This window comes from Pleurodeles waltl, chromosome 9, assembly GCF_031143425.1.
Source record: "Pleurodeles waltl isolate 20211129_DDA chromosome 9, aPleWal1.hap1.20221129, whole genome shotgun sequence".
In the NCBI taxonomy this organism is placed as follows: domain Eukaryota; kingdom Metazoa; phylum Chordata; class Amphibia; order Caudata; family Salamandridae; genus Pleurodeles; species Pleurodeles waltl.
The window spans coordinates 1,012,691,908-1,012,713,313 of record NC_090448.1 but is presented as its reverse complement, the minus strand read 5'-3'; the positions used below and the strand labels follow the sequence as shown (position 1 = coordinate 1,012,713,313).

At 43.1% G+C, this 21,406-nt stretch overlaps 1 protein-coding gene across 5 annotated transcripts in view; it reads right to left on the bottom strand.

Annotated features, from left to right (window-relative positions):
- The window catches only part of MIA2 (MIA SH3 domain ER export factor 2), a 551,575-nt gene that overhangs the window by 74,535 nt on the left and 455,634 nt on the right, over nucleotides 1-21,406 (bottom strand). For all 5 annotated transcript variants that reach the window (XM_069208615.1, XM_069208616.1, XM_069208617.1 and 2 more), the window contains 3 exons: nucleotides 7,440-7,507; nucleotides 4,826-4,905; nucleotides 4,551-4,676 (listed from right to left, as the gene is read on the bottom strand). In XM_069208615.1, coding sequence (XP_069064716.1) covers nucleotides 4,551-4,676; nucleotides 4,826-4,905; nucleotides 7,440-7,507 — 274 coding nt within the window. The remainder of the gene's footprint in view (nucleotides 1-4,550; nucleotides 4,677-4,825; nucleotides 4,906-7,439; nucleotides 7,508-21,406) is intronic.

Below are 21,406 nucleotides of genomic sequence, written 5' to 3'. Positions count from 1 at the left end.
TGAGTGGATTTCGACGTCTTACTCACGGTTTGTGTATCGTCGAATCCTTCGGAGTCCGAGTCTTGAATCGAGAAGGTACCTTCCTCTTCTTGTTCCTCGAACTCCCGTTGGGCTGTCGGCGTGGACGCCATCTGAAGTCTTCTGGCTCGACGGTCTCGGAGTGTTTTTCGGGACCGGAACGCACGACAGGCCTCGCAGGTGTCTTCGCTGTGCTCAGGTGACAGGCACAGGTTGCAGACCAAGTGTTGGTCTGTGTAGGGGTATTTATTGTGGCATTTGGGGCAGAAACGGAACGGGGTCCGTTCCATCGGCGTTCTTCAGCACGCGGTCGGGCCGACCAGGCCCCGACGGGGGATCGAAAAAACTACCCCGAAGGGCACCGGAGCTCTTCGATCCTTCGACGCGGTGTTGAATCTAACTACGCCGAACCCAACAATACCGACGAAAATCTTCCGAAATTTAGCTATTTTTCCGTTCTGAAACTCGGAGCGACAGAAACACGTCCGAACCCGAAGGCGGAAAAAAAACAATCGAAGATGGAGTCGACGCCCATGCGCAATGGAGACAGAAGGAGGAGTCACTCGGTCCCGTGACTCGAAAGACTTCTTCGAAGAAAAACAACTTGTAACACTCCGGCCCAACACCAGATGGCGAGCTATTGCATAACATGCGTATCTACAGCGACAGATGCCATCGAACATATTGTTATAAAAGGAAGATAACGCTACATTTTGGGGATTTAAAAGGGGTGAGTACTCAGTATCACCTTGTGGCAATAAAACACAATGGGCCTGATTCACAAAGGTAAACTTACGCTTTTGTGTACGTTTACAATGTTTTGTAAGTCACGTTGTGCAAGTCACAAAGTAATCTTTCAAGTAATATATTTACGAGTGTGGAGTCCCAGCACTTGTGGAAGAGACTCCGTCCATAAAAAGATACGCAGTATTAAAGACACTACTCATAAAATTGCTTTGTTAGGGGGCAATGGTGGGTCCTTCGTCCTCGAAGTTAAGCTGTCTTTTTCGAGCAAGAATCTGCTGAATCTGAGGTGGAGGGTTAATGATTATGGTGCCTGTGTGGGGATGGATATACACATGTCGCCAATGAGAGTCCAGCTCCTCCAGAAGGCGTTCAAGGATAGGCTGTTGAACATCACAGTCTGCTGTTGATGGCCGTGTGAGCTGTGTCGGCTGTGTGGGTCTCGAAGCCACCTTAGACGCAGAAACGTATTTCGGCTCCGAAGCTGTTTTCCCGAGGAACGTGTTTTGAATCTAAAGCAGGTCGTGTGATCTCGTCTTGCCTGGACCACGAAGCAGTTTTCAATGCCAACAGTTCTTTTGGCTACCAACTGTCTCTCAATACCACACAAGTGATGGGTGTTGAAGACGTTACTGCCGTTGAGGAAAGCTTTGCTTTAAGGTGCTGAATCGGTGCAGGCCAGGGCTGTAAAGCAGTGTGCAGCCCAGTGGACTTGGAATGAGGGCTCAAAGACCTGCCCATAGAATGGCGGTGAGTGCCATGTGGTGATGTGGTACTCACTGTGTGTATGCTGTGTCGTTTGGATGAAGGAGGTTGTGGATCCGGATCCTGTGACTCAGGTTCCTGGCTGAAAACTGTAACTTGTCTGGCATCAATAACCCACTCGACGTCCTACATTCCACATCCTCCCTGAAGATATTAGGGATCTTCTCTTATCTTTGTTGTTCTAAGATGCATTGTGTGCGGCGTCTGGCCCGACAATTACTAATTTGGTTTTGGATTTGAAGGTAAGGCAGGATGAACAGGAGGCCTCGCTGTGTTCTGGGGAGAGGTACAAACTGCAGACTGCATGCTGGTCTGTCCATGAGTACTTGAAATGGCACTGTGGACCGTACCTGAAAGGTGCCTTTTCCATCACACTGCGACCATTCAATCTCGATGCTGAATAGTCAAATGTGAGGTTGTTGATGGAAAAACAGGAGCACAGATTGTTTGTCGGGGTATCAGAAAAAAGAGAAACCGGAGAGGCCCGACAAAGATTGCAATGGGGTGTCACCCGACAACCTCGACTATGCACATCCAAACCCGACGGCGGAAGAAAACAATCTAACCATGGAGTCAATGTTCATGCGGAATACTACCTAACGGAAGGGTCATTATACCTTGTGACTCTAAAGTTGTAAATGTCCGAGCCCAGCACTAAATTGCAAGAGGATGTGTATCTACAACTACACGTCATGAACACTGCATTTACGTGAACCACCAAAACCAACTTAAGATCCACCTCAGAAGCCTATAACAAGCCGTCTGTAAACCAAAATGTCCAAACATCTCATCTCCTGTGTGTGACGATCCCTCCACTGATAAAAGGAGCTTGATGATTATAGTCTCTCAGTGTTGAATACTATCCATAATAACTTCCTTAAAATCAATCCTCTCTTACTAATCTGCAAATTACAGCGTAAAACATCAGGCAGTCTCTGAAATCTGGCCGCACCGACCCTCAAGAATTGCCACTTTGCACAAGGCCTGGAAAAGCAGCAGATGTATATTCTATCTTGATCTTGCTGCTTTATGTTTACACTCTCAATCAGCTATAATCAGAGCAACTGACACCCACATCACCTCATGAAAAGCTCTCAAGATCTGTCTGTCTTCTCAGAGAGACCTCCCATTAACCTACTGCTACATCTGAATCAAATGTCCTAAAGCCTTCATTATAAAATACACATGCTACCAAAAATACAACAAACACATTTACGATCATACATTTTCTGCAAGATAAATAATTGTGGTGGGGGAGAAAAATGTCACTAAAATTGGTCTTTTAAGGCCCATTATTAATTAAAAGAACTATTAATTTTATTCAACATTTTTACAAATTGTATTTGACTAGTGCTTTATTGGACTTTAACAGTCCCAATTCTCATTGATATTTAGTTACAGTTATAGTTATATACACATTTTAAATGAAAACCTCTACACTTTGAGACATCCGAGTTGTAGATGATTGTTGCTCCATAAAAAAACCCCACAAATAATTTACTACAATATGTACGTGTTTGAAGTAAGCATATAGAAGGTAAATTCTAGCAGAAATTATATTTATTGTATTACACCAAGTTATGTTCTAGTGAGACAACAACAGAAATCATATATAAAAGTATGTATCAGGTTGCTTGTCAAACGTCAGAGATAGCAAGCACAGCCTGTTTGCCTATGGTTCCTATGCTTATCTGAATCGTCTGAATGATTAAAATACTTATTAGCAATATGTGGTGATCAACCCACAGCAGGCTCGTCAATATAATTTGTAGTTAATAATGTAATTAGTATAGATGCATTTGCTTACCCTGGACGAAAAACATAAATTAATCAATGCTGCTGAAACGTTCGAGCAGGTAGTTTTAAGTCTTGACTGAGGATAAAAAGTGAAGACCAATGTGACTAGTCAGCCGGTTTGGTCTTCTAAGTGGGTAGATAAGGGTCAGACCTCTTCACTGGCTCTCTGTGTGAGTTTAGCCAAACACCATCTCATCCTTGTGCCTTAAACAATGTGCTAGCACCTAGAAGCTATATTTGTTGATTTATAGAAATATACAAATATCATCATTACAAGTTTGACACGTTTGCCAAATTCTTGTTAAACGAATAATGTATGAATACCTCTTTGGTGATGTTGTTAGTTACCGTAATTCTATTTGTAGATCGTCTTTCCATCAAAAGTTTATTACTACCAAACTGAACCTGAATCTGAAACTCAACAAAAAAAAAATAGCTGAGCTGACCCTGACGGAGCAGAAACACATAATGAATATTTTTGCCCATAAAATAACTCCTAGGCCCTCATTGCAAGTAGGGATAATCCACCTGGAGCGACAACTCCAGGTCAAATATCATAAGTCGCAAGTTCAAGTGTATTTGGGACCAATATGATCAGGACTGAAATTCCGGACCTAATATTTCAAGGTTTGGAGGCACCAAGCCAGTCACAAATACAGCAGTGCAAGGGCTGCAGGTAGCAGCATAGTCCAGCTTCTGCCCACCATCTGCAGCTGTTTGAGGGGGTGCAGGCAATGCACCCCCTGAACAGGCCCCAGCCTGCCCCCAAGGGCATTCTCGCTGACATGTTCCACCTCCTCAGAGCAGACGGAAAATGTGTTATTTTCCTCTATTTATGTGTTAGAGGAAAAAAGTCCAAGGAAAAGCACCCATAACTCTGTGCCCGCCTAGTTATTCCCCATTTTGAAGGAAAAAAACTCCTAATGGTCACGTTTTGGTGTGGAAATACCAGTCTGTAATTTAAAAACTGTCTCCCCGGCATCTCCGCACCAAACTAGGGCCGAACGATAATGAGGTCCTTCATGTTTTAAGAAACTGTGCCAATTCCCCAACAATATAAAGAATGAAAATACATATTTGCTCCTCAAACATTTTCAATATTGGTCAAATAAACCTAAGTCATAAATACTTTATATGCTTTTAACAGAAAACTACACAGAAACATACACTAGGAAGAGATAAAGGGAACTACAGTGCACGAGAGATAAACATGTTTGCAAACATACCTCGCTCTCCGCCTGGAAGCATCGGAGAAATTCTCAGTGGGCCTTCCAGTAAGGTTGGAGGAGAAAGAAAGGCTCTTGTCTCAGGGGAGGGCCGGCCCAGAGAGGATGGTCCATAGGGAGAGTTCTCTGCAATTACAGCACCAAAGAAAAATACTCAAGTAAAAGTAGAGGCAAACAAAATAAAACTCCATAAGGAATTTGCACACTCAAATTATGATTTTATAATTAGACAGAATACATACAGCAGAAAATATCTTATTAATCACAATCAGTACCTCTTCCAAACATCCTGGGGACGTCAAGGGCATAGGGATCTTTCTCCAGTAGTTCCAGTTTAAACTCAAATTCTGTTAATCTGTGCAATTAAAAACATATTTTTTACACAAAATTATTAACTGTAAAGCTCCTAATTATGCTAAACACACAGTCAACTTCCAAAGTCTGCCAAAATTGTTTATGTCTATGAATGTACAGTAGCACTTAGTGGTATATGTGACAAATAATAATGCTACCTTTGTGATACTAAAATGTTTGAAGAGAACTCATATCACTTATATGAGAGAGTGAAAAATCTGCAAATCCATTTGCCGGAGGTCATATACATATCTTTAATAAGGCAGCAAAAGGGTTGTTGTCCTGGAGATACCAAGAACAGCCAAGAACCAAAATTGCTGCGCTCTGTTCTGATCGATACAGTTTTGATTCAGTCGGAGAGTAAATGTTGGTAGAAGATGCATTCTGAATCTCTCTTGAATGAAACAGAAGGACAATTCTCATTGGTTTGATAACATATTCTTCAGGGTAAGATAATTTCCTTAGTACAAAAGCACCAACACTTGAATTTCATAACAATTCAGCAAATTAAAGTGTGGGAATTAACTCCAGGGAGAGGGAAGTGGGGTGGAGGTATGACGTATTATTCACTGAACCACTGGCAATGCCTGGAAGGGTTCTCTTTCAGAGGTCATAGGTCATTTGGCAAGGTCTGGGTGCTTTCTTAAGATCTCCTGGTTCTGGGCCACGATGATTAGTGGAAGTGAAATCAAGTATAAGCGCAAAGTGTGCAACACGCTGCAGGGGGTTCCCATTGTGCTGCTTGTGTTTTTTATTTATCCTGATGTTCGTGAACATCCTTCCAGCTTAAATAAAATATGATGGCGCACATCAACCATTTTTGACTGGGGTAGACTGTGTTTTTTAAGGGAAGGAAGAGGATCAGCATATCGCCTATGTTTTTTTCATTAATTTTGTATGGACAAATCTTGATGTCTGTGATCAATTACACAGGACATCTCGAAACAGGGGCCTTCTTTTATCTAAAGGGTAAATTGTCATCTGTTGAGGCAAACACATTGCTCCTACAAGGAAGCAGGATATTTTAGACATGACTTACTGTAAGGAGCAATTAGATTTGTATGCTGAGGAACTTCCAATTTCGTCACCGCCTAGAGACATCTGGGGCCCTTTCATGACCTATTTGCTCACCACCTCTGACTATTCTTGAAGAAGACATGTAACTTAGAATGCATGAACTGGAACCTAGTGTACTTGTTACTGCTTCTATATTGTAAGGTATTGTCGATTATGTAGTCCTTATCGTATACTGTGGCAATGATTGTGTTCTGTCACCATTCTGTTGTTTTTGTGCAAAATCACCAATAAAGAACTACACAGGGAATTAAATGGCTGTTGGCAGGAAATGTTTCATGATTGCTGTAAATCAATTTTGTTTCTATTTGTGAAGGATCGGTTGAATTTGACTAATGAGAATAGCAGAAATATCCTTTTGTATAATCTGTACTGCCCAGCTACAAACTAAAATTCACGAAACCTGGAAAACGCACTGATTGGGGGCAATTTTGATGGATTTTCATTCAGCCGTTTTGACCATTAAATCTCCCTTACACAAAACAGAGTGCTGGAAATTACCCTAATTAGCACCCTTGGTAAATCTGGGCCCAAATTTGCAAAATCGAATGGACAATTAACTGCCCTAACGTTTTTAGGAAAACCTGGTGCATATTAGTCAAGGGAGGGACTAAGCTATTAACAAAGAAAAATATGTTTTTATATGTACTGGCATGTTATCTCAACTGTTGGGAGAGAAGGCAGTTTAGACACTGACAGGGTCAAGTTTTATGATTAATTTATTATGCTGTTTTAGACCCATGTGTTTGTTTTAGTGGCAGTGTGTGCAACAGTTGTTCTTGTGAGCCTTATAGTGATCTCAAAACCAATGCACCAAGATATTGGTTAGAAATCTTGAACGCAGGGTTGCTTTTGGCAAAGTCTCTAACCTGGCAACCAAGAGGTTTGGATATTGCAGTGCACGTCATGGTTTGCTGAAATACCTAGTAAACACTGGTTGCTTGGGTTTGATACTGTCCCATATCTGTGCACAGTAGAAATGAGTCTCGTAATGAGGAATGGGAACTACTGCACCTCAATAAAACTGTGCTATCCACATTGCCAATAGAATCTGCAACTGTACTCTCAATTTGGACCCCACTTTGTTTAATATGGTGATTTAAGGTACAGGAAACAGAGCAGCTCTACACAGCGGCATCAATCCCATTATGGCTTAGCGTCAAAACACAACATTTTGTAGCTGTGCAAAAGTGTTGGATGTGATTTTTGAGAGTGCTGCTCCTCCTAATGTCTAAGCAGTCATGGTACATGCATACTCACCAGAACTTGAACCGGCAAACTCAATTGAAACAGAATGTCAAATAATCAATTGTCAAAGCTGAGATTTTAAACTGTAGCTAAAGGTGACACACTTGCAACATATTGCAATTAATGTTGTGCCCTTTCGGTTCCGTAGAATCACATTTTATTTTACAAGCCACTGTGGTTTCACCTTTTGCCCAATAGTTGCACAGTACTTACTTTTGTCTACTGTGCGCATTTTCTTTTTTAATATCATTTAGGTGTCTCTCAGCTGCTCGAGCTGCAAGCTGGAAAGAAGAAACAAATTAAAATAACAATTCTGTTTGTTTTATGATGCCACAATACATTAGATCAAAGGACATAATCAAAAACATAGGTCTAGCTAGGAAATGACAATACAAATCCATTCCCACAGACTGTTATGAAACTGCCACTTTATATCCATAGCTGACCTACATCACTTACAAGGAATCATAATACACTGACCCATCTCCTTATACGCTAAACTGAACAGAAATGTTACTCTAATGACAACTCAGGTGGCCTCAATATATGGGAAACTCTTGCGTTCAATACAACCTTTTGTCAGAACCTGAATGGAGGATTTACCTCTCAGATACTGCAAATCCTCCTCTCGATTATAAGCAGATGTCAGAAGCTCTAATTTAGAGATCTGCAGCATCTGCTTCCACTGGTCTGATTTGTATTCCCAACCTATTACAAAGTCCATGTTCAGCCTCGTTTTTACAGAGGTGCGCTATTTTAGGGGTATCTTCCCTGGTTAACCTCTGCCAAAAGAAAGCAGTGTGGCTAATGACCCCAGATAGCTCCAGGAAGAAAGCTTGCCCCCCACCCTTATGGCCTGAACCGGAGGGAAGCAGTATAAGGAGTCTTTTCAGGCATTTACCGTCTTCATAAATCCAATCCAATTTCCCCCTTCACCCCCTGCCCAAGGGTTAAAACCTCCACCCCATGCTGCATACTGGAATTGCAGGAGGACCATTGCATTATAAGCTGACAGTATGGGACATAAGAAGGGCCCACTATACTTCCGCCTGAATTGTTTTAGGCCCCAAATTGATGTCAAAGTGGTAGTGTATAATGATTCGATATGCTCTCTCCAATTTAACTTTGTATCAAACTACATACCCAAATATTTATATTTTTCCACTACATCCACTTTAGTACCACCCAAATACCAACTGTACCCTCTCTTTCCTTTTCTCAACACCATTATCTCAGTTAATCAAAGTTAACAGTGAGCTTTTTCCTTATACAGTAATCCTGAAAGACATCCAATTTATTTTATAGCCCTACTTCGGTCACGTCCATTATCACTAAATCAGCTGCATACAATAGACATGAAACATGAGTGCCCATCATTTTGGGACACAACCCATTAGCCTCCTTTAACGTATTCAGCAGGTCAGCCAAAAACGGAAAATAATAAGGAAGCCAAAATATCAGCCCTGACGCAGACCATTCTTCAGCTGAATTTTCTTTAATAATGTGCCCACCATGTCTAGTATCACCCGTACCCAATTATCACTATTCAACTCTTGGAGGAGCAGAAGAAGATCCTTGTGGAATCCGAACCTCCTCAATGTTGTCCATAATAGATTTCGGTCTACAAAGTCGAAGGAGGTGCAGAAGTCCACAAAACAGCAAATCAGTTTCCCTCTTAAATCTATTGATTTCTTGGCCATTGAACACAGGCTGAATCAATGGTTGACGGTTGAGTGCCCTTCTTTAAACCCACCCTGTTCCATTGGGACTTTCTGCCCCACATCTAATAAACCCATTAAACGATAATTCTTAGGCACAGCGGCATCATCCTTTACATAGACTGAACAAATAACTGTTCCCTTCAAACTTTTGTGGAAACTCCCTGTGGGCAAGATCTTTTGGAAGGTGACACAATAGAAGCATGCCCATCAATCTACGTTGTTTTTAGGTTGAGCTTCGCAACGCGCAAGCACTGCTCTTTGACCTGTTGTTTTACCCACACCCATTCGCACGCCTAACACTTTCATTCATTCCTGGGCCTGCTTTTCAAAATTCCCTTGATTTCCTACCTGGATTATTGCATGATCGGCCAGATACCTTAGTGTGGGAGCGCTATTTTTTTTCTTTTGCCTTGTAGCTTTGAGCTGAATGGACGTATGTTGTTTCTTCCTCTTCCTTGTTTTTGGCATGGTGTTTTTTCTTTGTGGTGTCATTTGGTAAATTTTTAAAAAAAGGTTCATGTAGCACAAACTCGATTGGAGGAGTGCTACAGTTTAATATAGCGCAAACTCAATCGGAGGAGCACTTTACATGACTACGTGAAGTTTCATTTAGCGCGACCTCGATCAGAAAAGCGCTTTACATGAGACCACTTTAAAAGTTTAGCAGCTGAAAAATATACAAACCGGAGTATTTACAAAATAAATAAACACAGAAATCCTCAAAGCGACTCTCCCGCCTCAGTGGGAACGCCGATACTACAATATTCACTCTACTCGGGAAACTCGCCTCATAATGTTTTGCGGGACATTTCTTTTTCAAAATATTTCTGCCCGTAACTCAGCCTGTAGTGGTCCTATGAGAATGGGACCACCACCAAGCCGTTCAGCACGACACCGTCTTTCTATCTAGGTTATCTCTGGGTCCCCACACTAGGTTGGGGGGTGGGGACTCCCAAAATAGTAAACTCTCCCACCATTCAATGTCTTAATAAGCTCTCTCATGGCTGGAACCTTTGTTTTACAGGTGGGAATAGTTTGTGATTTAAGGGCCTTGTTTGTAACAGTATTGCAGTAGGCCTGAAAATGTTTACGGCACTACGCCCTCTAGGGGCTACCTATATGGTTACATTGCATTATTTTCTGCCATTCTGTTTTCATGATGCTACGCCCTCTAGGGGCTGACCTCACTGTATGGTTACACAACCATGTTTCTTACAAATGTTATTTATATACTGGTGCCCTCTAGGGGCTGTTCTGAGCATTACAGTCAAGATATTACAATATTTGCTGCACTCGATCACCGCACGACCTGTTCTTTCTGTCTAGGTCATCTCTGAGTCCCCACACTAGGTTTGGGGGGGAGCTCAAAATATAACAAAAATATAATAAATAATGGCAACATTTTCATTTTTTGCTGCAAATAGAGGAAGAAGGTAAATGGAAGTACTCTAGTTTTATGCAGGGCCACTAGAATTATGTGGCAAAAGGACCAAATTATATGGCTGATTTGACCTATTTATGCGGCAAGAAAAGTCCAGTTATGCATTTACAATGCCAAGAGCTCTAACTCAAGCAAATGCGAGACTTATTACATTGCACATGCTTGTTTATTACTACTGCGAGGAGACTGTCTGGGCCTGTGGCTCAAGATAGCTTAAGGGTCTGTATGGTTCCTTTTATCCTACTGAGTGTGAAATATCACCTAATCTCTTCGCCTACCTTGACATTTGTCTTCGAAACCCACCTCAGCATCATCACTTCTGTATAAATAAATAGATATGTATATATGGAAAATGTCACATACCCAGTGTACATCTGTTCGTGGCATGAGACACTGCAGATTCACATGCTGTGCATTATCCTGCCTTTTAGTGTTGGGCTTGGAGTGTTACAAGTTGTTTTTCTTTGAAGAAGTCTTTGCGAGTCACGAGACCGAGGGACTCCTCCCTTTCGGCTCCATTGCACATGGGCGTCGACTCCATCTTAGATTGTTTTCCCAGCAGAGGGTGAGGTAGGAGTTGTGAATATACTAAATGTGCCCATGCAATGGAATAAGTATGTATGTACATAATGTGTACTGAAATAGTATTTATTTACAGATTTACAATTTTCATTCAACTTATAACGGCTACAGGCTCCCGGGGAGGTGGGAGGGCGCATGTGAATCTGCAGCGTCTCATGCCACAAACAGATGTACACTGGGTAAGTGACATTTTCCGTTCGATGGCATGTGTAGCTGCAGATACACATGCTGTGCATAGACTAATAAGCAGTAATCTCCCCAAAAAAGCTGTGGCTTAGCCTATAGGAGTTGAAGTTGTTTGAAATAATGTTCGTAATACAGCCTGTCCTACTGTGGCTTGTTGTGTTAACACATCTACACAGTAATGTTTTGTGAATGTATGAGGCGTAGACCATGTGGTTACCTTACAAATTTCTGTCATAGGTATATTTCCTAGAAAAGCAATTGTGGCGCCTTTTTTCCTACTGGAATGCGCTCTTGGTGTAATAGGTAGATATCTTTTTGCTTTAATATAGCAAGTTTGAATACATTTCACTATCCATCTGGCAATGCCTTGCTTGGATATAGGATTTCCTGCATGAGGTTTTTGGAAGGCTACAAACAATTGTTTTGTTTTGCGAAATTGTTTTGTTCTGTCAATGTAATACATTAGTGCTCTTTTTATGTCTAATGTATGTAAGGCTCTTTCGGCTACTGAGTCTGGTTGTGGAAAGAAGACTGGGAGTTCCACTGTTTGGTTTAGGTGGAATGGTGATATAACCTTTGGTAAGAATTTGGGATTTTTACAGAGAACCACTTTATGTTTATGTATCTGTATAAAGGGTTCTTGTATAGTAAATGCTTGTATCTCACTTACTCTTCTAAGTGATGTGATAGCTATGAGAAAGGCTAACTTTCAAGTTAAGTATTGCATTTCACAAGAGTGCATGGGTTAAAATGGTGGTCCCATGAGTCGTGTTAATACAATATTAAGGTTCCACAAAGGTGCTGGTGGTGTTCTCGGGGGTATGATTCTTTTTAATCCCTCCATAAATGCTTTGATGACTGGGATTCTAAAAAGCGATGTTTAATGTGTAATCTGCAGATAGGCAGATATTGCTGTGAGATGTATTTTAATAGAAGAGAATGCTAGTTTAGACTTTTGTAAGTGTAATAAGTAACTTACTATGTCCTTTGCGGAAGCATGTAGTGGTTGAATTTGATTATTGTGGCAGTAGTAAACAAATCTTTTCCATTTGTTTGCATAACAATGTCTTGTAGTAGTATCCCTGACCAACTGATCCATAACGCATTGCCCTTGGACTGAGGGTGTGGGTACCTGGACGCGAAGTTTTGGCATTTTGCGTTTTCTTTTGTTGCGAATAGGTCTATCTTTGGTGTTCCCCAGCGTAGAAAGTAATCTTGTAGGATCTGGGGATGAATTTCCCATTTGTGTGTTTGTTGGTGATCTCGACTGAGATTGTCGGCTAACTGGTTTTGAATGCCTGGGATGTATTGTGCTATTAGGCGAATGTGATTGTGAATTGCCCAATGCCAAATATTTTGTGTTAAGAGACACTGTTGTGACGAGTGTGTCCCTCCTTGTTTGTTGAGGTAATACATTGTTGTCATGTTGTCAGTTTTGACAAGAATGTGTTTGTGGGCTATCAGTGGTTGAAATGCTTTTAATGCTAGAAACACTGCCAACAGTTCTAAATGATTTATGTGCAGTTGTTGTTGTTGATTGTTCCATTGTCCCTGTATGCTGTGCTGGTTGAGGTGTGCTCCCCACCCCACCATGGAAGCATCTGTTGTGATCACGTCTTGAGGCACTGGGTCTTGGAATGGCCACCCTTGGTTTAAATTTATAGGGTTCCACCATTGAAGCGAGAAGTGTGTCTGGCGGTCTACCAACACTAGATCTTGGAGTTGACCCTGTGCTTGTGTCCATTGTTTTGCTAGGCACTGTTGTAAGGGCCGCATGTGTAATCTTGCGTTTGGGACAATGGCTATGCATGAAGACATCATGCCTAGAAGTTTCATTACAAACCTCACTTGGTAGTGTTGGTTTGGCTGCATGTTTAATGCTATATTTTGGAACGCTTGTACCCTTTATGGACTTGGAGTGGCAATTGCTTTTTGTGTGTTGAGTGTTGCTCCCAAGTATTGCTGTATCTGGGATGGCTGCAGTTGTGATTTTTGGTATTTTATAGAAAACCCTAGTTTGTGAAGAGTTTCTATAACGTATTGCGTGTGAAGAAGACACTGTTGTTGAGTGCTGGTTTTTATTAACCAATCGTCTAAGTATGGGAATACGTGCATGTGCTGTCTCCTTATATGAGCGGCTACTACTGCAAGGCATTTTGTGAATACCCTTGGGGCTGTTGTTATCCCGAACTGTAACACCTTGAATTGATAATGCATGCCGTGTATTACAAACCTTAAGTATTTTCTGTGCGAAGGATGTATGGGTATGTGAAAATATGCATCCTTGAGATCTAACGTTGACATGTAGTCCTGTTTTTTGAGCAAGGGAATCACGTCTTGATGTGTTACCATGTGGAAGTGATCTGATTTGATGTAGAGATTCAGCGTTCTGAGGTCTAATATGGGTCTCAACGTTTTGTCCTTCTTTGGAATTAGGAAATATAGTGAGTAGACACCTGTTCATTTTTGATGGTTGGGTACTAATTCTATTGCTTGTTTTTGTAACAATGCTTGGACTTCTAGTTGTAACAGGTCTAAGTGTTGTTTGGACATATTGTGTGCTCTTGGGGGCACATCTAGTGGGAAATGTATGAATTCTATGCAATACCCATGTTGGATAATGGCTAGGACCCATGCGTCCGTAGTTATGTTTGTCCAGTTTTTGTAGTATGCAGTAAGTCTCCCCCCCACTGGTGTTAAGTGTTGGGAGTTTGTGACATTGAAGTCACTGTTTGGTTGGACTTGTTTTAGGGCTTTGGAATTTTCCCCTTGCTCTTGGGAATTGTCCACCCCTGTATGAGCCTCGAAACCCTCCTCTCTGGTATTGCCCCTGATAGGTGGGTCTGGTTTGTGAGGTGGAATGCTCTGGTGTTTGCGTACGAAACCCCCCTCTAAATTGTGGCTTTATAAAAGTGCCTCTGCTTTGTGGGGAGTAGAGCGCGCTCATGGCTTTGGCTGTGTCTGTGTCCTTCTTTAATTTCTCAATTGCTGTGTCCACCTCCGGCCCAAACAATTGTTCCTGGTTAAAAGGCATGTTTAACACAGCTTGCTGGATTTCGGGTTTGAACCCTGAGCTCCGTAACCATGCATGCCTGCGAATGGTTAGCGCAGTGTTGACTGTCCGTGCTGCTGTGTCTGCTGAGTCCAATGCGGATCTTATCTGGTTGTTGGAAATTGCTTGTCCTTCTTCAACAACCTGTTGGGCACGTTTCTGGTGTTCTTTGGGCAAGTGCTGTATAATGTGTTGCATCTCGTCCCAGTGTGCCCTGTCGTAGCGAGCCAATAGGGCCTGCGAGTTTGCGATCTGCCACTGATTGGCTGCCTGTGCTGCAACTCGTTTGCCCGCTGCATCGAACTTCCTACTCTCTTTGTCAGGCGGTGGTGCATCTCCTGATGATTGAGAGTTTGCCCTCTTTTTTGCTGCTCCCAAGACCACAGAATCTGGTTTCAGTTGCTGTTTTATAAACACAGGGTCCGTTGGGGGAGGTCTGTATTTTTTCTCCACCTTAGGCGGGATAGCCCTTCCTTTCACTGGGTCCTGGAAGACCTGTTTTGCGTGCTTGAGCATGACTGGGAGCATTGGCAGACTTTGGTAGGAACTGTGGGCGGATGCCAAGGTGTTAAATAGGAAATCATCCTCTATTGGCTCCGAATGCATTGCTACATTGTGGAATGTAGCTGCCCTTCATAGTACCTGCGTGTATGCAGTACTGTCTTCTGGAGGTGACGGCCTTGTTGGGTAACAATCAGGACTGTTGTCGGATACCGGTGCATCATATAAGTCCCATGCATCCGGGTCATCCTGTGTCATCCCTGTATGTGTCGGTGACTGCATTGGGGGTGTTGTTACTGGGGACAGCTGTGGTGAATATAGTGGAGAAGGCTGTGGCGAAAACCTTGGTGGTGGTGTTTTATCTCTTGCCTCCTTTGCCTTTGGCTGCATTTCGGACTCCTGAAATGACAGCTTTCTTTTGATTTTAATTGGAGGAAGAGTTTGTATTTTTCCAGTCTCTTTCTGGATATGCAGCCTCCTTTGGGTATGGTCTGGTTCCCCCATACTTATTTCCTGCTCAAATCTATGTTCATGCATTTGGCCGGAAAGTCCTTGCTCTTCCGTGTAAGAGCCTAATTTCGGCTCTGAGGATGCTTTTTTGGTTCCGAGGTAACTTTTTTCACCTTGGGTGTGTCCAACTCTCGGTGCCGAGATCATTCGGAGCCTGAATCTCGACCGGAGTCGGATGTCTTCGGCAGTTGTGTGGCCTTTTTCGGTGCCGATGTTTGGTCACCGTCTTTTCGATGGGTTAAGCCATGGCCTGCTGGCGGTGGCATCCCCTTGGCCTTTACTATCTTGGTGTGAGTCTTGGACGGGGCAGTTTTACTCAGTTTTCTGCGTTGTTGCCGGTTGCTCACTTTCGGAGTCGTCTGAGTCCGTTCCTTGGATGGAGATTTTTTCCTCCTCTTTGACGTCGATCTGTTCTCTTGGTGTCGACGCCATTTGTAGTCTTCTGGCTCTTCGATCGCGTAGGGTCTTTTTCGATCGAAATGCCAGACAGGCCTCGCAAGTATCCTCCCTGTGTTCCGGTGATAGACACAGATTACAGACCAAGTGTTGGTCTGTATAAGGATACTTCGCGTGGCACTTCGGACAGAAGCGGAAGGGGGTCCTGTCCATTAGTTTCGATGATGGGTGCGGTCGGGCCGACCAGGCCCCGCTAAAGAGTGGAAGCCCCGAAGGGCCGCCGGAGCGCTTCTACTATCGGTGTTGATATACTAACACTAAACCGGTACCGAGCGCGAACAATACCGTCAAATTATTGATGTTTAGCTAACTTTCCCGATTCGAAATATGGAGCGAAGAGGAACACGTCCGAACCCGATGGCGGAAAGAAAACAATCTAAGATGGAGACGACGCCCATGCGCAATGGAGCCGAAAGGGAGGAGTCCCTCGGTCTTGTGACTCGAAAAGACTTCTTCGAAGAAAAACAACTTGTAACACTCCGAGCCGAACACTAGATGGCAGGATAATGCACAGCATGTGTATCTGCAGCTACACGTCATTGAACATATTATATATGGAAAATGTCACTTACCCAGTGTACATCTGTTCGTGGCATGAGACGCTGCAGATTCACATGCTTTGCACATCCCGCCATCTAGTGTTGGGCTCAGAGTGTTACAAGTTGTTTTTCTTCGAAGAAGTCTTTCAAGTCACGAGATCGAGGGACTCCTCCCCTTTCGGCTCCATTGCGCATGGGCATCGACTCCATCTTAGATTGTTTTCCCCGCAGAGGGTGAGGTAGGAGTTGTGTATTATAGTAATAGTGCCCATGCAATGGAGTAAATATGTATGTAAATAATGTGGTTTAAAGTGATATATTTACAAATTTACAAATGTTCAAGACCAACTTCGAAACGGCTACAGGCTCCCGGGGAGGCGGGTGGGCGCATGTGAATCTGCAGCGTCTCATGCCACTAACAGATGTACACTGGGTAAGTGACATTTTCCGTTCGATGGCATGTGTAGCTGCAGATACACATGCTTTGCATAGACTAGTAAGCAGTTATCTCCCCAAAAGCTGTAGGAGTTGAAGTTGTTTGAAATAAAGTTCGTAGTACTGCTTGTCCTACTGTGGCTTGTTGTGCTGTTAACACATCCACGCAGTAGTGTTTGGTAAACGTATGAGGCGTAGACCATGTGGCTGCCTTACATATTTCAGTCATTGGAATGTTTCCTAGAAAGGCCATGGTAGCACCTTTCTTTCTAGTTGAGTGTGCCTTTGGTGTTATAGGCAGTTCTCTTTTTGCTTTGAGATAACAGGTTTGAATGCATTTAACTATCCATCTAGCAATGCCTTGTTTGGATATTGGGTTTCCTGTATGAGGTTTTTGGAAAGCAACGAACAATTGTTTCGTTTTTCGAATTTGTTTTGTTCTGTCAATGTAGTACATTAACGCTCTTTTGATGTCTAATGTATGTAGTGCTCTTTCAGCTACAGAATCTGGCTCTGGAAAGAACAATGGTAGTTCTACTGTTTGATTCAAGTGGAACGGTGATATGACTTTTGGTAAGAACTTAGGATTTGTTCGTAAAACTACTTTATGCTTGGGTATTTGAATAAATGGTTCTTGTATGGTAAATGCTTGTATCTCACTTACTCTTCTTAGAGATGTGATGGCAATTAGAAATGCTACTTTCCATGTTAAGTATTGTATTTCACATGAGTGCATGGGTTCAAACGGTGGACCCATGAGTCGTGTTAAGACAATGTTAAGGTTCCACAAAGGAACTGGTGGCGTCCTTGGTGGGATAATTCTTTTCAGACCCTCCATAAAAGCTTTTATGACTGGGATCCTAAATAGTGATGTCGAGTGCGTAATTTGCAGATAAGCTGAAATAGCGGTGAGATGAATTTTAATAGATGAAAAAGCCAGCTTTGACTTTTGTAAGTGCAATAGGTAGCTGACGATGTGTTTAGCAGATGTGTGTAAGGGTTGTATTTGTTTATTATGGCAGTAATAAACAAATCTTTTCCATTTATTTGCATAGCAATGTCTTGTGGTTGGTTTCCTAGCTTGTTTTATGACCTCCATACATTCTTGTGTGAGGTCCAGATGTCCGAATTCTAAGACTTCAGGAGCCAAATTGCTAGATTCATGGATGTTGGATTTGGCTGTCTGATCTGTTGTTTGTGTTGGGTTAACAGATCTGGTCTGTTTGGTAGTTTGACATGAGGCACTACTGAGAGGTCTTGTAGTGTTGTATACCAAGGTTGTCTGGCCCAAGTTGGTGCTATTAGTATGAGTTTGAGTTTGTTTTGACTCAATTTGTTTACCAGATATGGAAGGAGTGGGAGAGGGGGAAAAGCGTATGGAAATATCCCTGACCAACTCATCCATAATGCATTGCCCTGAGACTGATCCTGTGGGTATCTGGATGCAAAGTTTTGGCATTTTGCGTTTTCTTTTGTTGCAAATAGGTCTATTTGTGGTGTTCCCCATCTTTGGAAGTAGGTGTTTATTATTTGGGGGTGAATCTCCCATTCGTGGATCTGCTGGTGATCTCGAGAGAGATTGTCTGCTAACTGATTCTGAATCCCTGGAATATACTGTGCTATTAGGCGAATGCGGTTGTGAATCGCCCAATGCCATATTTTTTGTGCCAGGAGACACAACTGTGTTGAGTATGTTCCTCCTTGTTTGTTCAGATAATACATCGTTGTCATGTTGTCTGTTTTGACAAGAATGTGTTTGTGTCTTATTATAGGTTGAAATGCTTTCAACGCTAGAAACACTGCTAGTAGTTCTAAGTGATTTATGTGAAACTGTCTCTGTTGAGCGTCCCATTGTCCTTGGATGCTGTGTTGGTTGAGGTGTGCTCCCCACCCTATCATTGAGGCATCCGTTGTTATTACGTATTGAGGCACTGGGTCTTGGAAAGGCCGCCCTTGGTTTAAATCTATATTGTTCCACCATTGAAGCGAGGTGTATGTTTGGCGGTCTATCAACACTAGATCTAGAAGTTGACCCTGTGCCTGTGACCATTGTGATGCTAGGCACTGTTGTAAGGGCCGCATGTGCAATCTTGCGTTTGGGACAATGGCTATGCATGAGGACATCATGCCTAGTAGTTTCATCACCATCTTGACTTGTATCTTTTGTTTTGGATACATGGCCTGTATTACATTGTGAAATGCCTGTACCCTTTGCGACTTGGAGTGGCAATCCCTTTTATTGTGTTGATTGTCGCCCCCAAGTATTGCTGTGTTTGACATGGCTGAAGGTGTGACTTTGTGTAGTTGAGTGAGAAACCTAGTTTGTGGAGGGTTTCTATGACATACTTTGTGTGTTGTGAACACAGTTCTTGCGTGTTGGTTTTGATTAACCAATCGTCTAGGTACGGGAACACATGTATTTGCTGCCTTCTGATATGAGCAGCTACTACTGCCAGGCATTTTGTAAAAACTCTTGGCGCAGTTGTTATCCCGAATGGCAACACTTTGAATTGGTAATGTACCCCTTAGAATACAAACCTTAAGTACTTTCTGTGTGAAGGATGTATCGGTATATGGAAGTATGCATTCTTTAGGTCTAGTGTTGTCATGTAGTCTTGTTGTTTGAGCAGTGGGATTACGTCCTGTAATGTCACCATGTGAAAGTGATCTGATTTGATGAAGGTATTTAATGTTCTGAGATCTAATATGGGTCTTAGAGTCTTGTCCTTTTTGGGTATGAGAAAGTACAGAGAGTAAACTCCTGTTCCTTTCTGTGGAATTGGTACTAATTCTATTGCTCCCTTTTGTATCAACGCTTGGACCTCTAGTCCTAGAAGATCCATGTGTTGTTTTGACATATTGTGTGTTTTCGGTGGGACGTTTGGAGGGAATTTGAGAAATTCTATGCTCTAACCATGCTGGATAATTGCTAGGACCCAAGTGTCTGTTGTTATTTCCTCCCAATGTTTGTAAAACTTGGTTAGTCTTCCCCCCACAGGTGTTAGGTGTTGGGGATTTGTGACGTGGAAGTCACTGCTTGTTTTGAGGAGTTTTGGGACTTTGGAACTTCCCTCTACTCTTTTGGAATTGTCCCCCTCTATATTGTCCCCGAAAACTTCCCCGCTGATATTGGCTCTGATAAGTGGGCCTTGTTTGTGAGGTTGTGGGTTCTGTAGTTTGTCCTCGAAACCCCCCTCTAAACTGCGTTTTGCGAAATGTGCCTCTGCTCTGTGGGGAGTAGAGTGCGCCCATGGCTTTGGCCGTATCAGTGTCTAAGTTTTTCGATAGCAGTGTCCACCTCCGGCCCAAACAACTGCTGTCCGTTAAAAGGCATATTAAGCACGGCTTGTTGTATTTCCGGCTTGAATCCTGACGTACGCAACCATGCGTGTCTCCTTATGGTTACTGCTGTATTTACTGTCCTAGCAGCTGTATCTGCTGCATCCATTGCTGAACGTATCTGATTATTTGAGATACTTTGTCCTTCCTCCACCACTTGTTGGGCCCTCTTCTGGAACTCCTTGGGTAAGTGTTCAATGAAATGTTGCATTTCGTCCCAATGAGCCCTATCATATCTTGCCAGCAGTGCCTGTGAGTTGGCAATACGCCATTGGTTGGAAGCTTGTGCTGCAACCCTTTTCCCCGCAGCGTCGAACTTGCGACTCTCCTTGTCTGGAGGTGGTGCGTCTCCTGAGGTGTGAGAGTTTGCTCTTTTGCGAGCTGCCCCTACTACCACAGAGTCTGGTGTTAATTGCTGCGTGATATATACAGGGTCTGTTGGCGGTGGCTTGTACTTTTTTTCTACTCTTGGAGTTATGGCCCTGCCCTTCACAGGCTCCTGAAACACCTGTTTGGAGTGTTTTAGCATTCCAGGTAGCATAGGTAAGCTTTGGTATTGGCTATGAGTCGAGGATAGTGTATTAAACAAAAAGTCATCCTCAATGGGTTCTGCGTGCAAGGTGACGTTATCAAATGCAGCTGCTCTTGACACCACCTGTGTATAAGCTGTACTGTCCTCAGGTGGCGACGGCCTAGCTGGGTAACAGTCTGGGCTGTTATCTGACACTGGCGCATCATAAAGATCCCATGCGTCGGGATCATCCTGACTCATTCCAGTATGAGTTGGGGATTGCATCAGTGGTGGAGTGGCTACCGGTGATGTGTGCGTTGATGGTGGTGGGGATGGTGGCGGTGTTGTTTGTTTTGCCACCTTTGCCTGTGGCTGATTGTCCTTTTCTTGAAAGGCAAATCTTCTTTTCATCCTAATTGGGGGAAGAGTACTTATCTTCCCTGTGTCCTTTTGGATTTGGAGCCTTCTCTGAGTGTAGTCTGGCTCCATTGACTGTAGTTCTTGTCCGAACTTATGTCCTTGCATTTGGGAGGACAGTCCCTGTTCCTCTGTGTAGGAACCTGATTTTGGTTCCGAGGCTGGATGTTTCGGAATGGAAATCTTTTCGGTAGCCTTTTTCGGCTCCGACGACACCTTCTTTATTTTCGGCGTCCGGGTCTCTCGGTGCCGACTTGTTTCGGTGGCGCCCTCTCGGTGTCGAACTTGCTCGGTCCCGCTGTCTCGGGCTCGAGTTTGCTGTGTGCCGGTATCTCGACCGGAGTCGGATGACTTCGACACATGCGTGCCCTTTTTCGGTGCCGATAGTCGGTCACCTATTTTTCGGGTTAAGCCATGGCCTGCTGGCGGTGGCGTCCCCTGGGCTTTTGTGGTCTTCTCGTGAGTTTTGTGTATCAACGTCTTACTCACG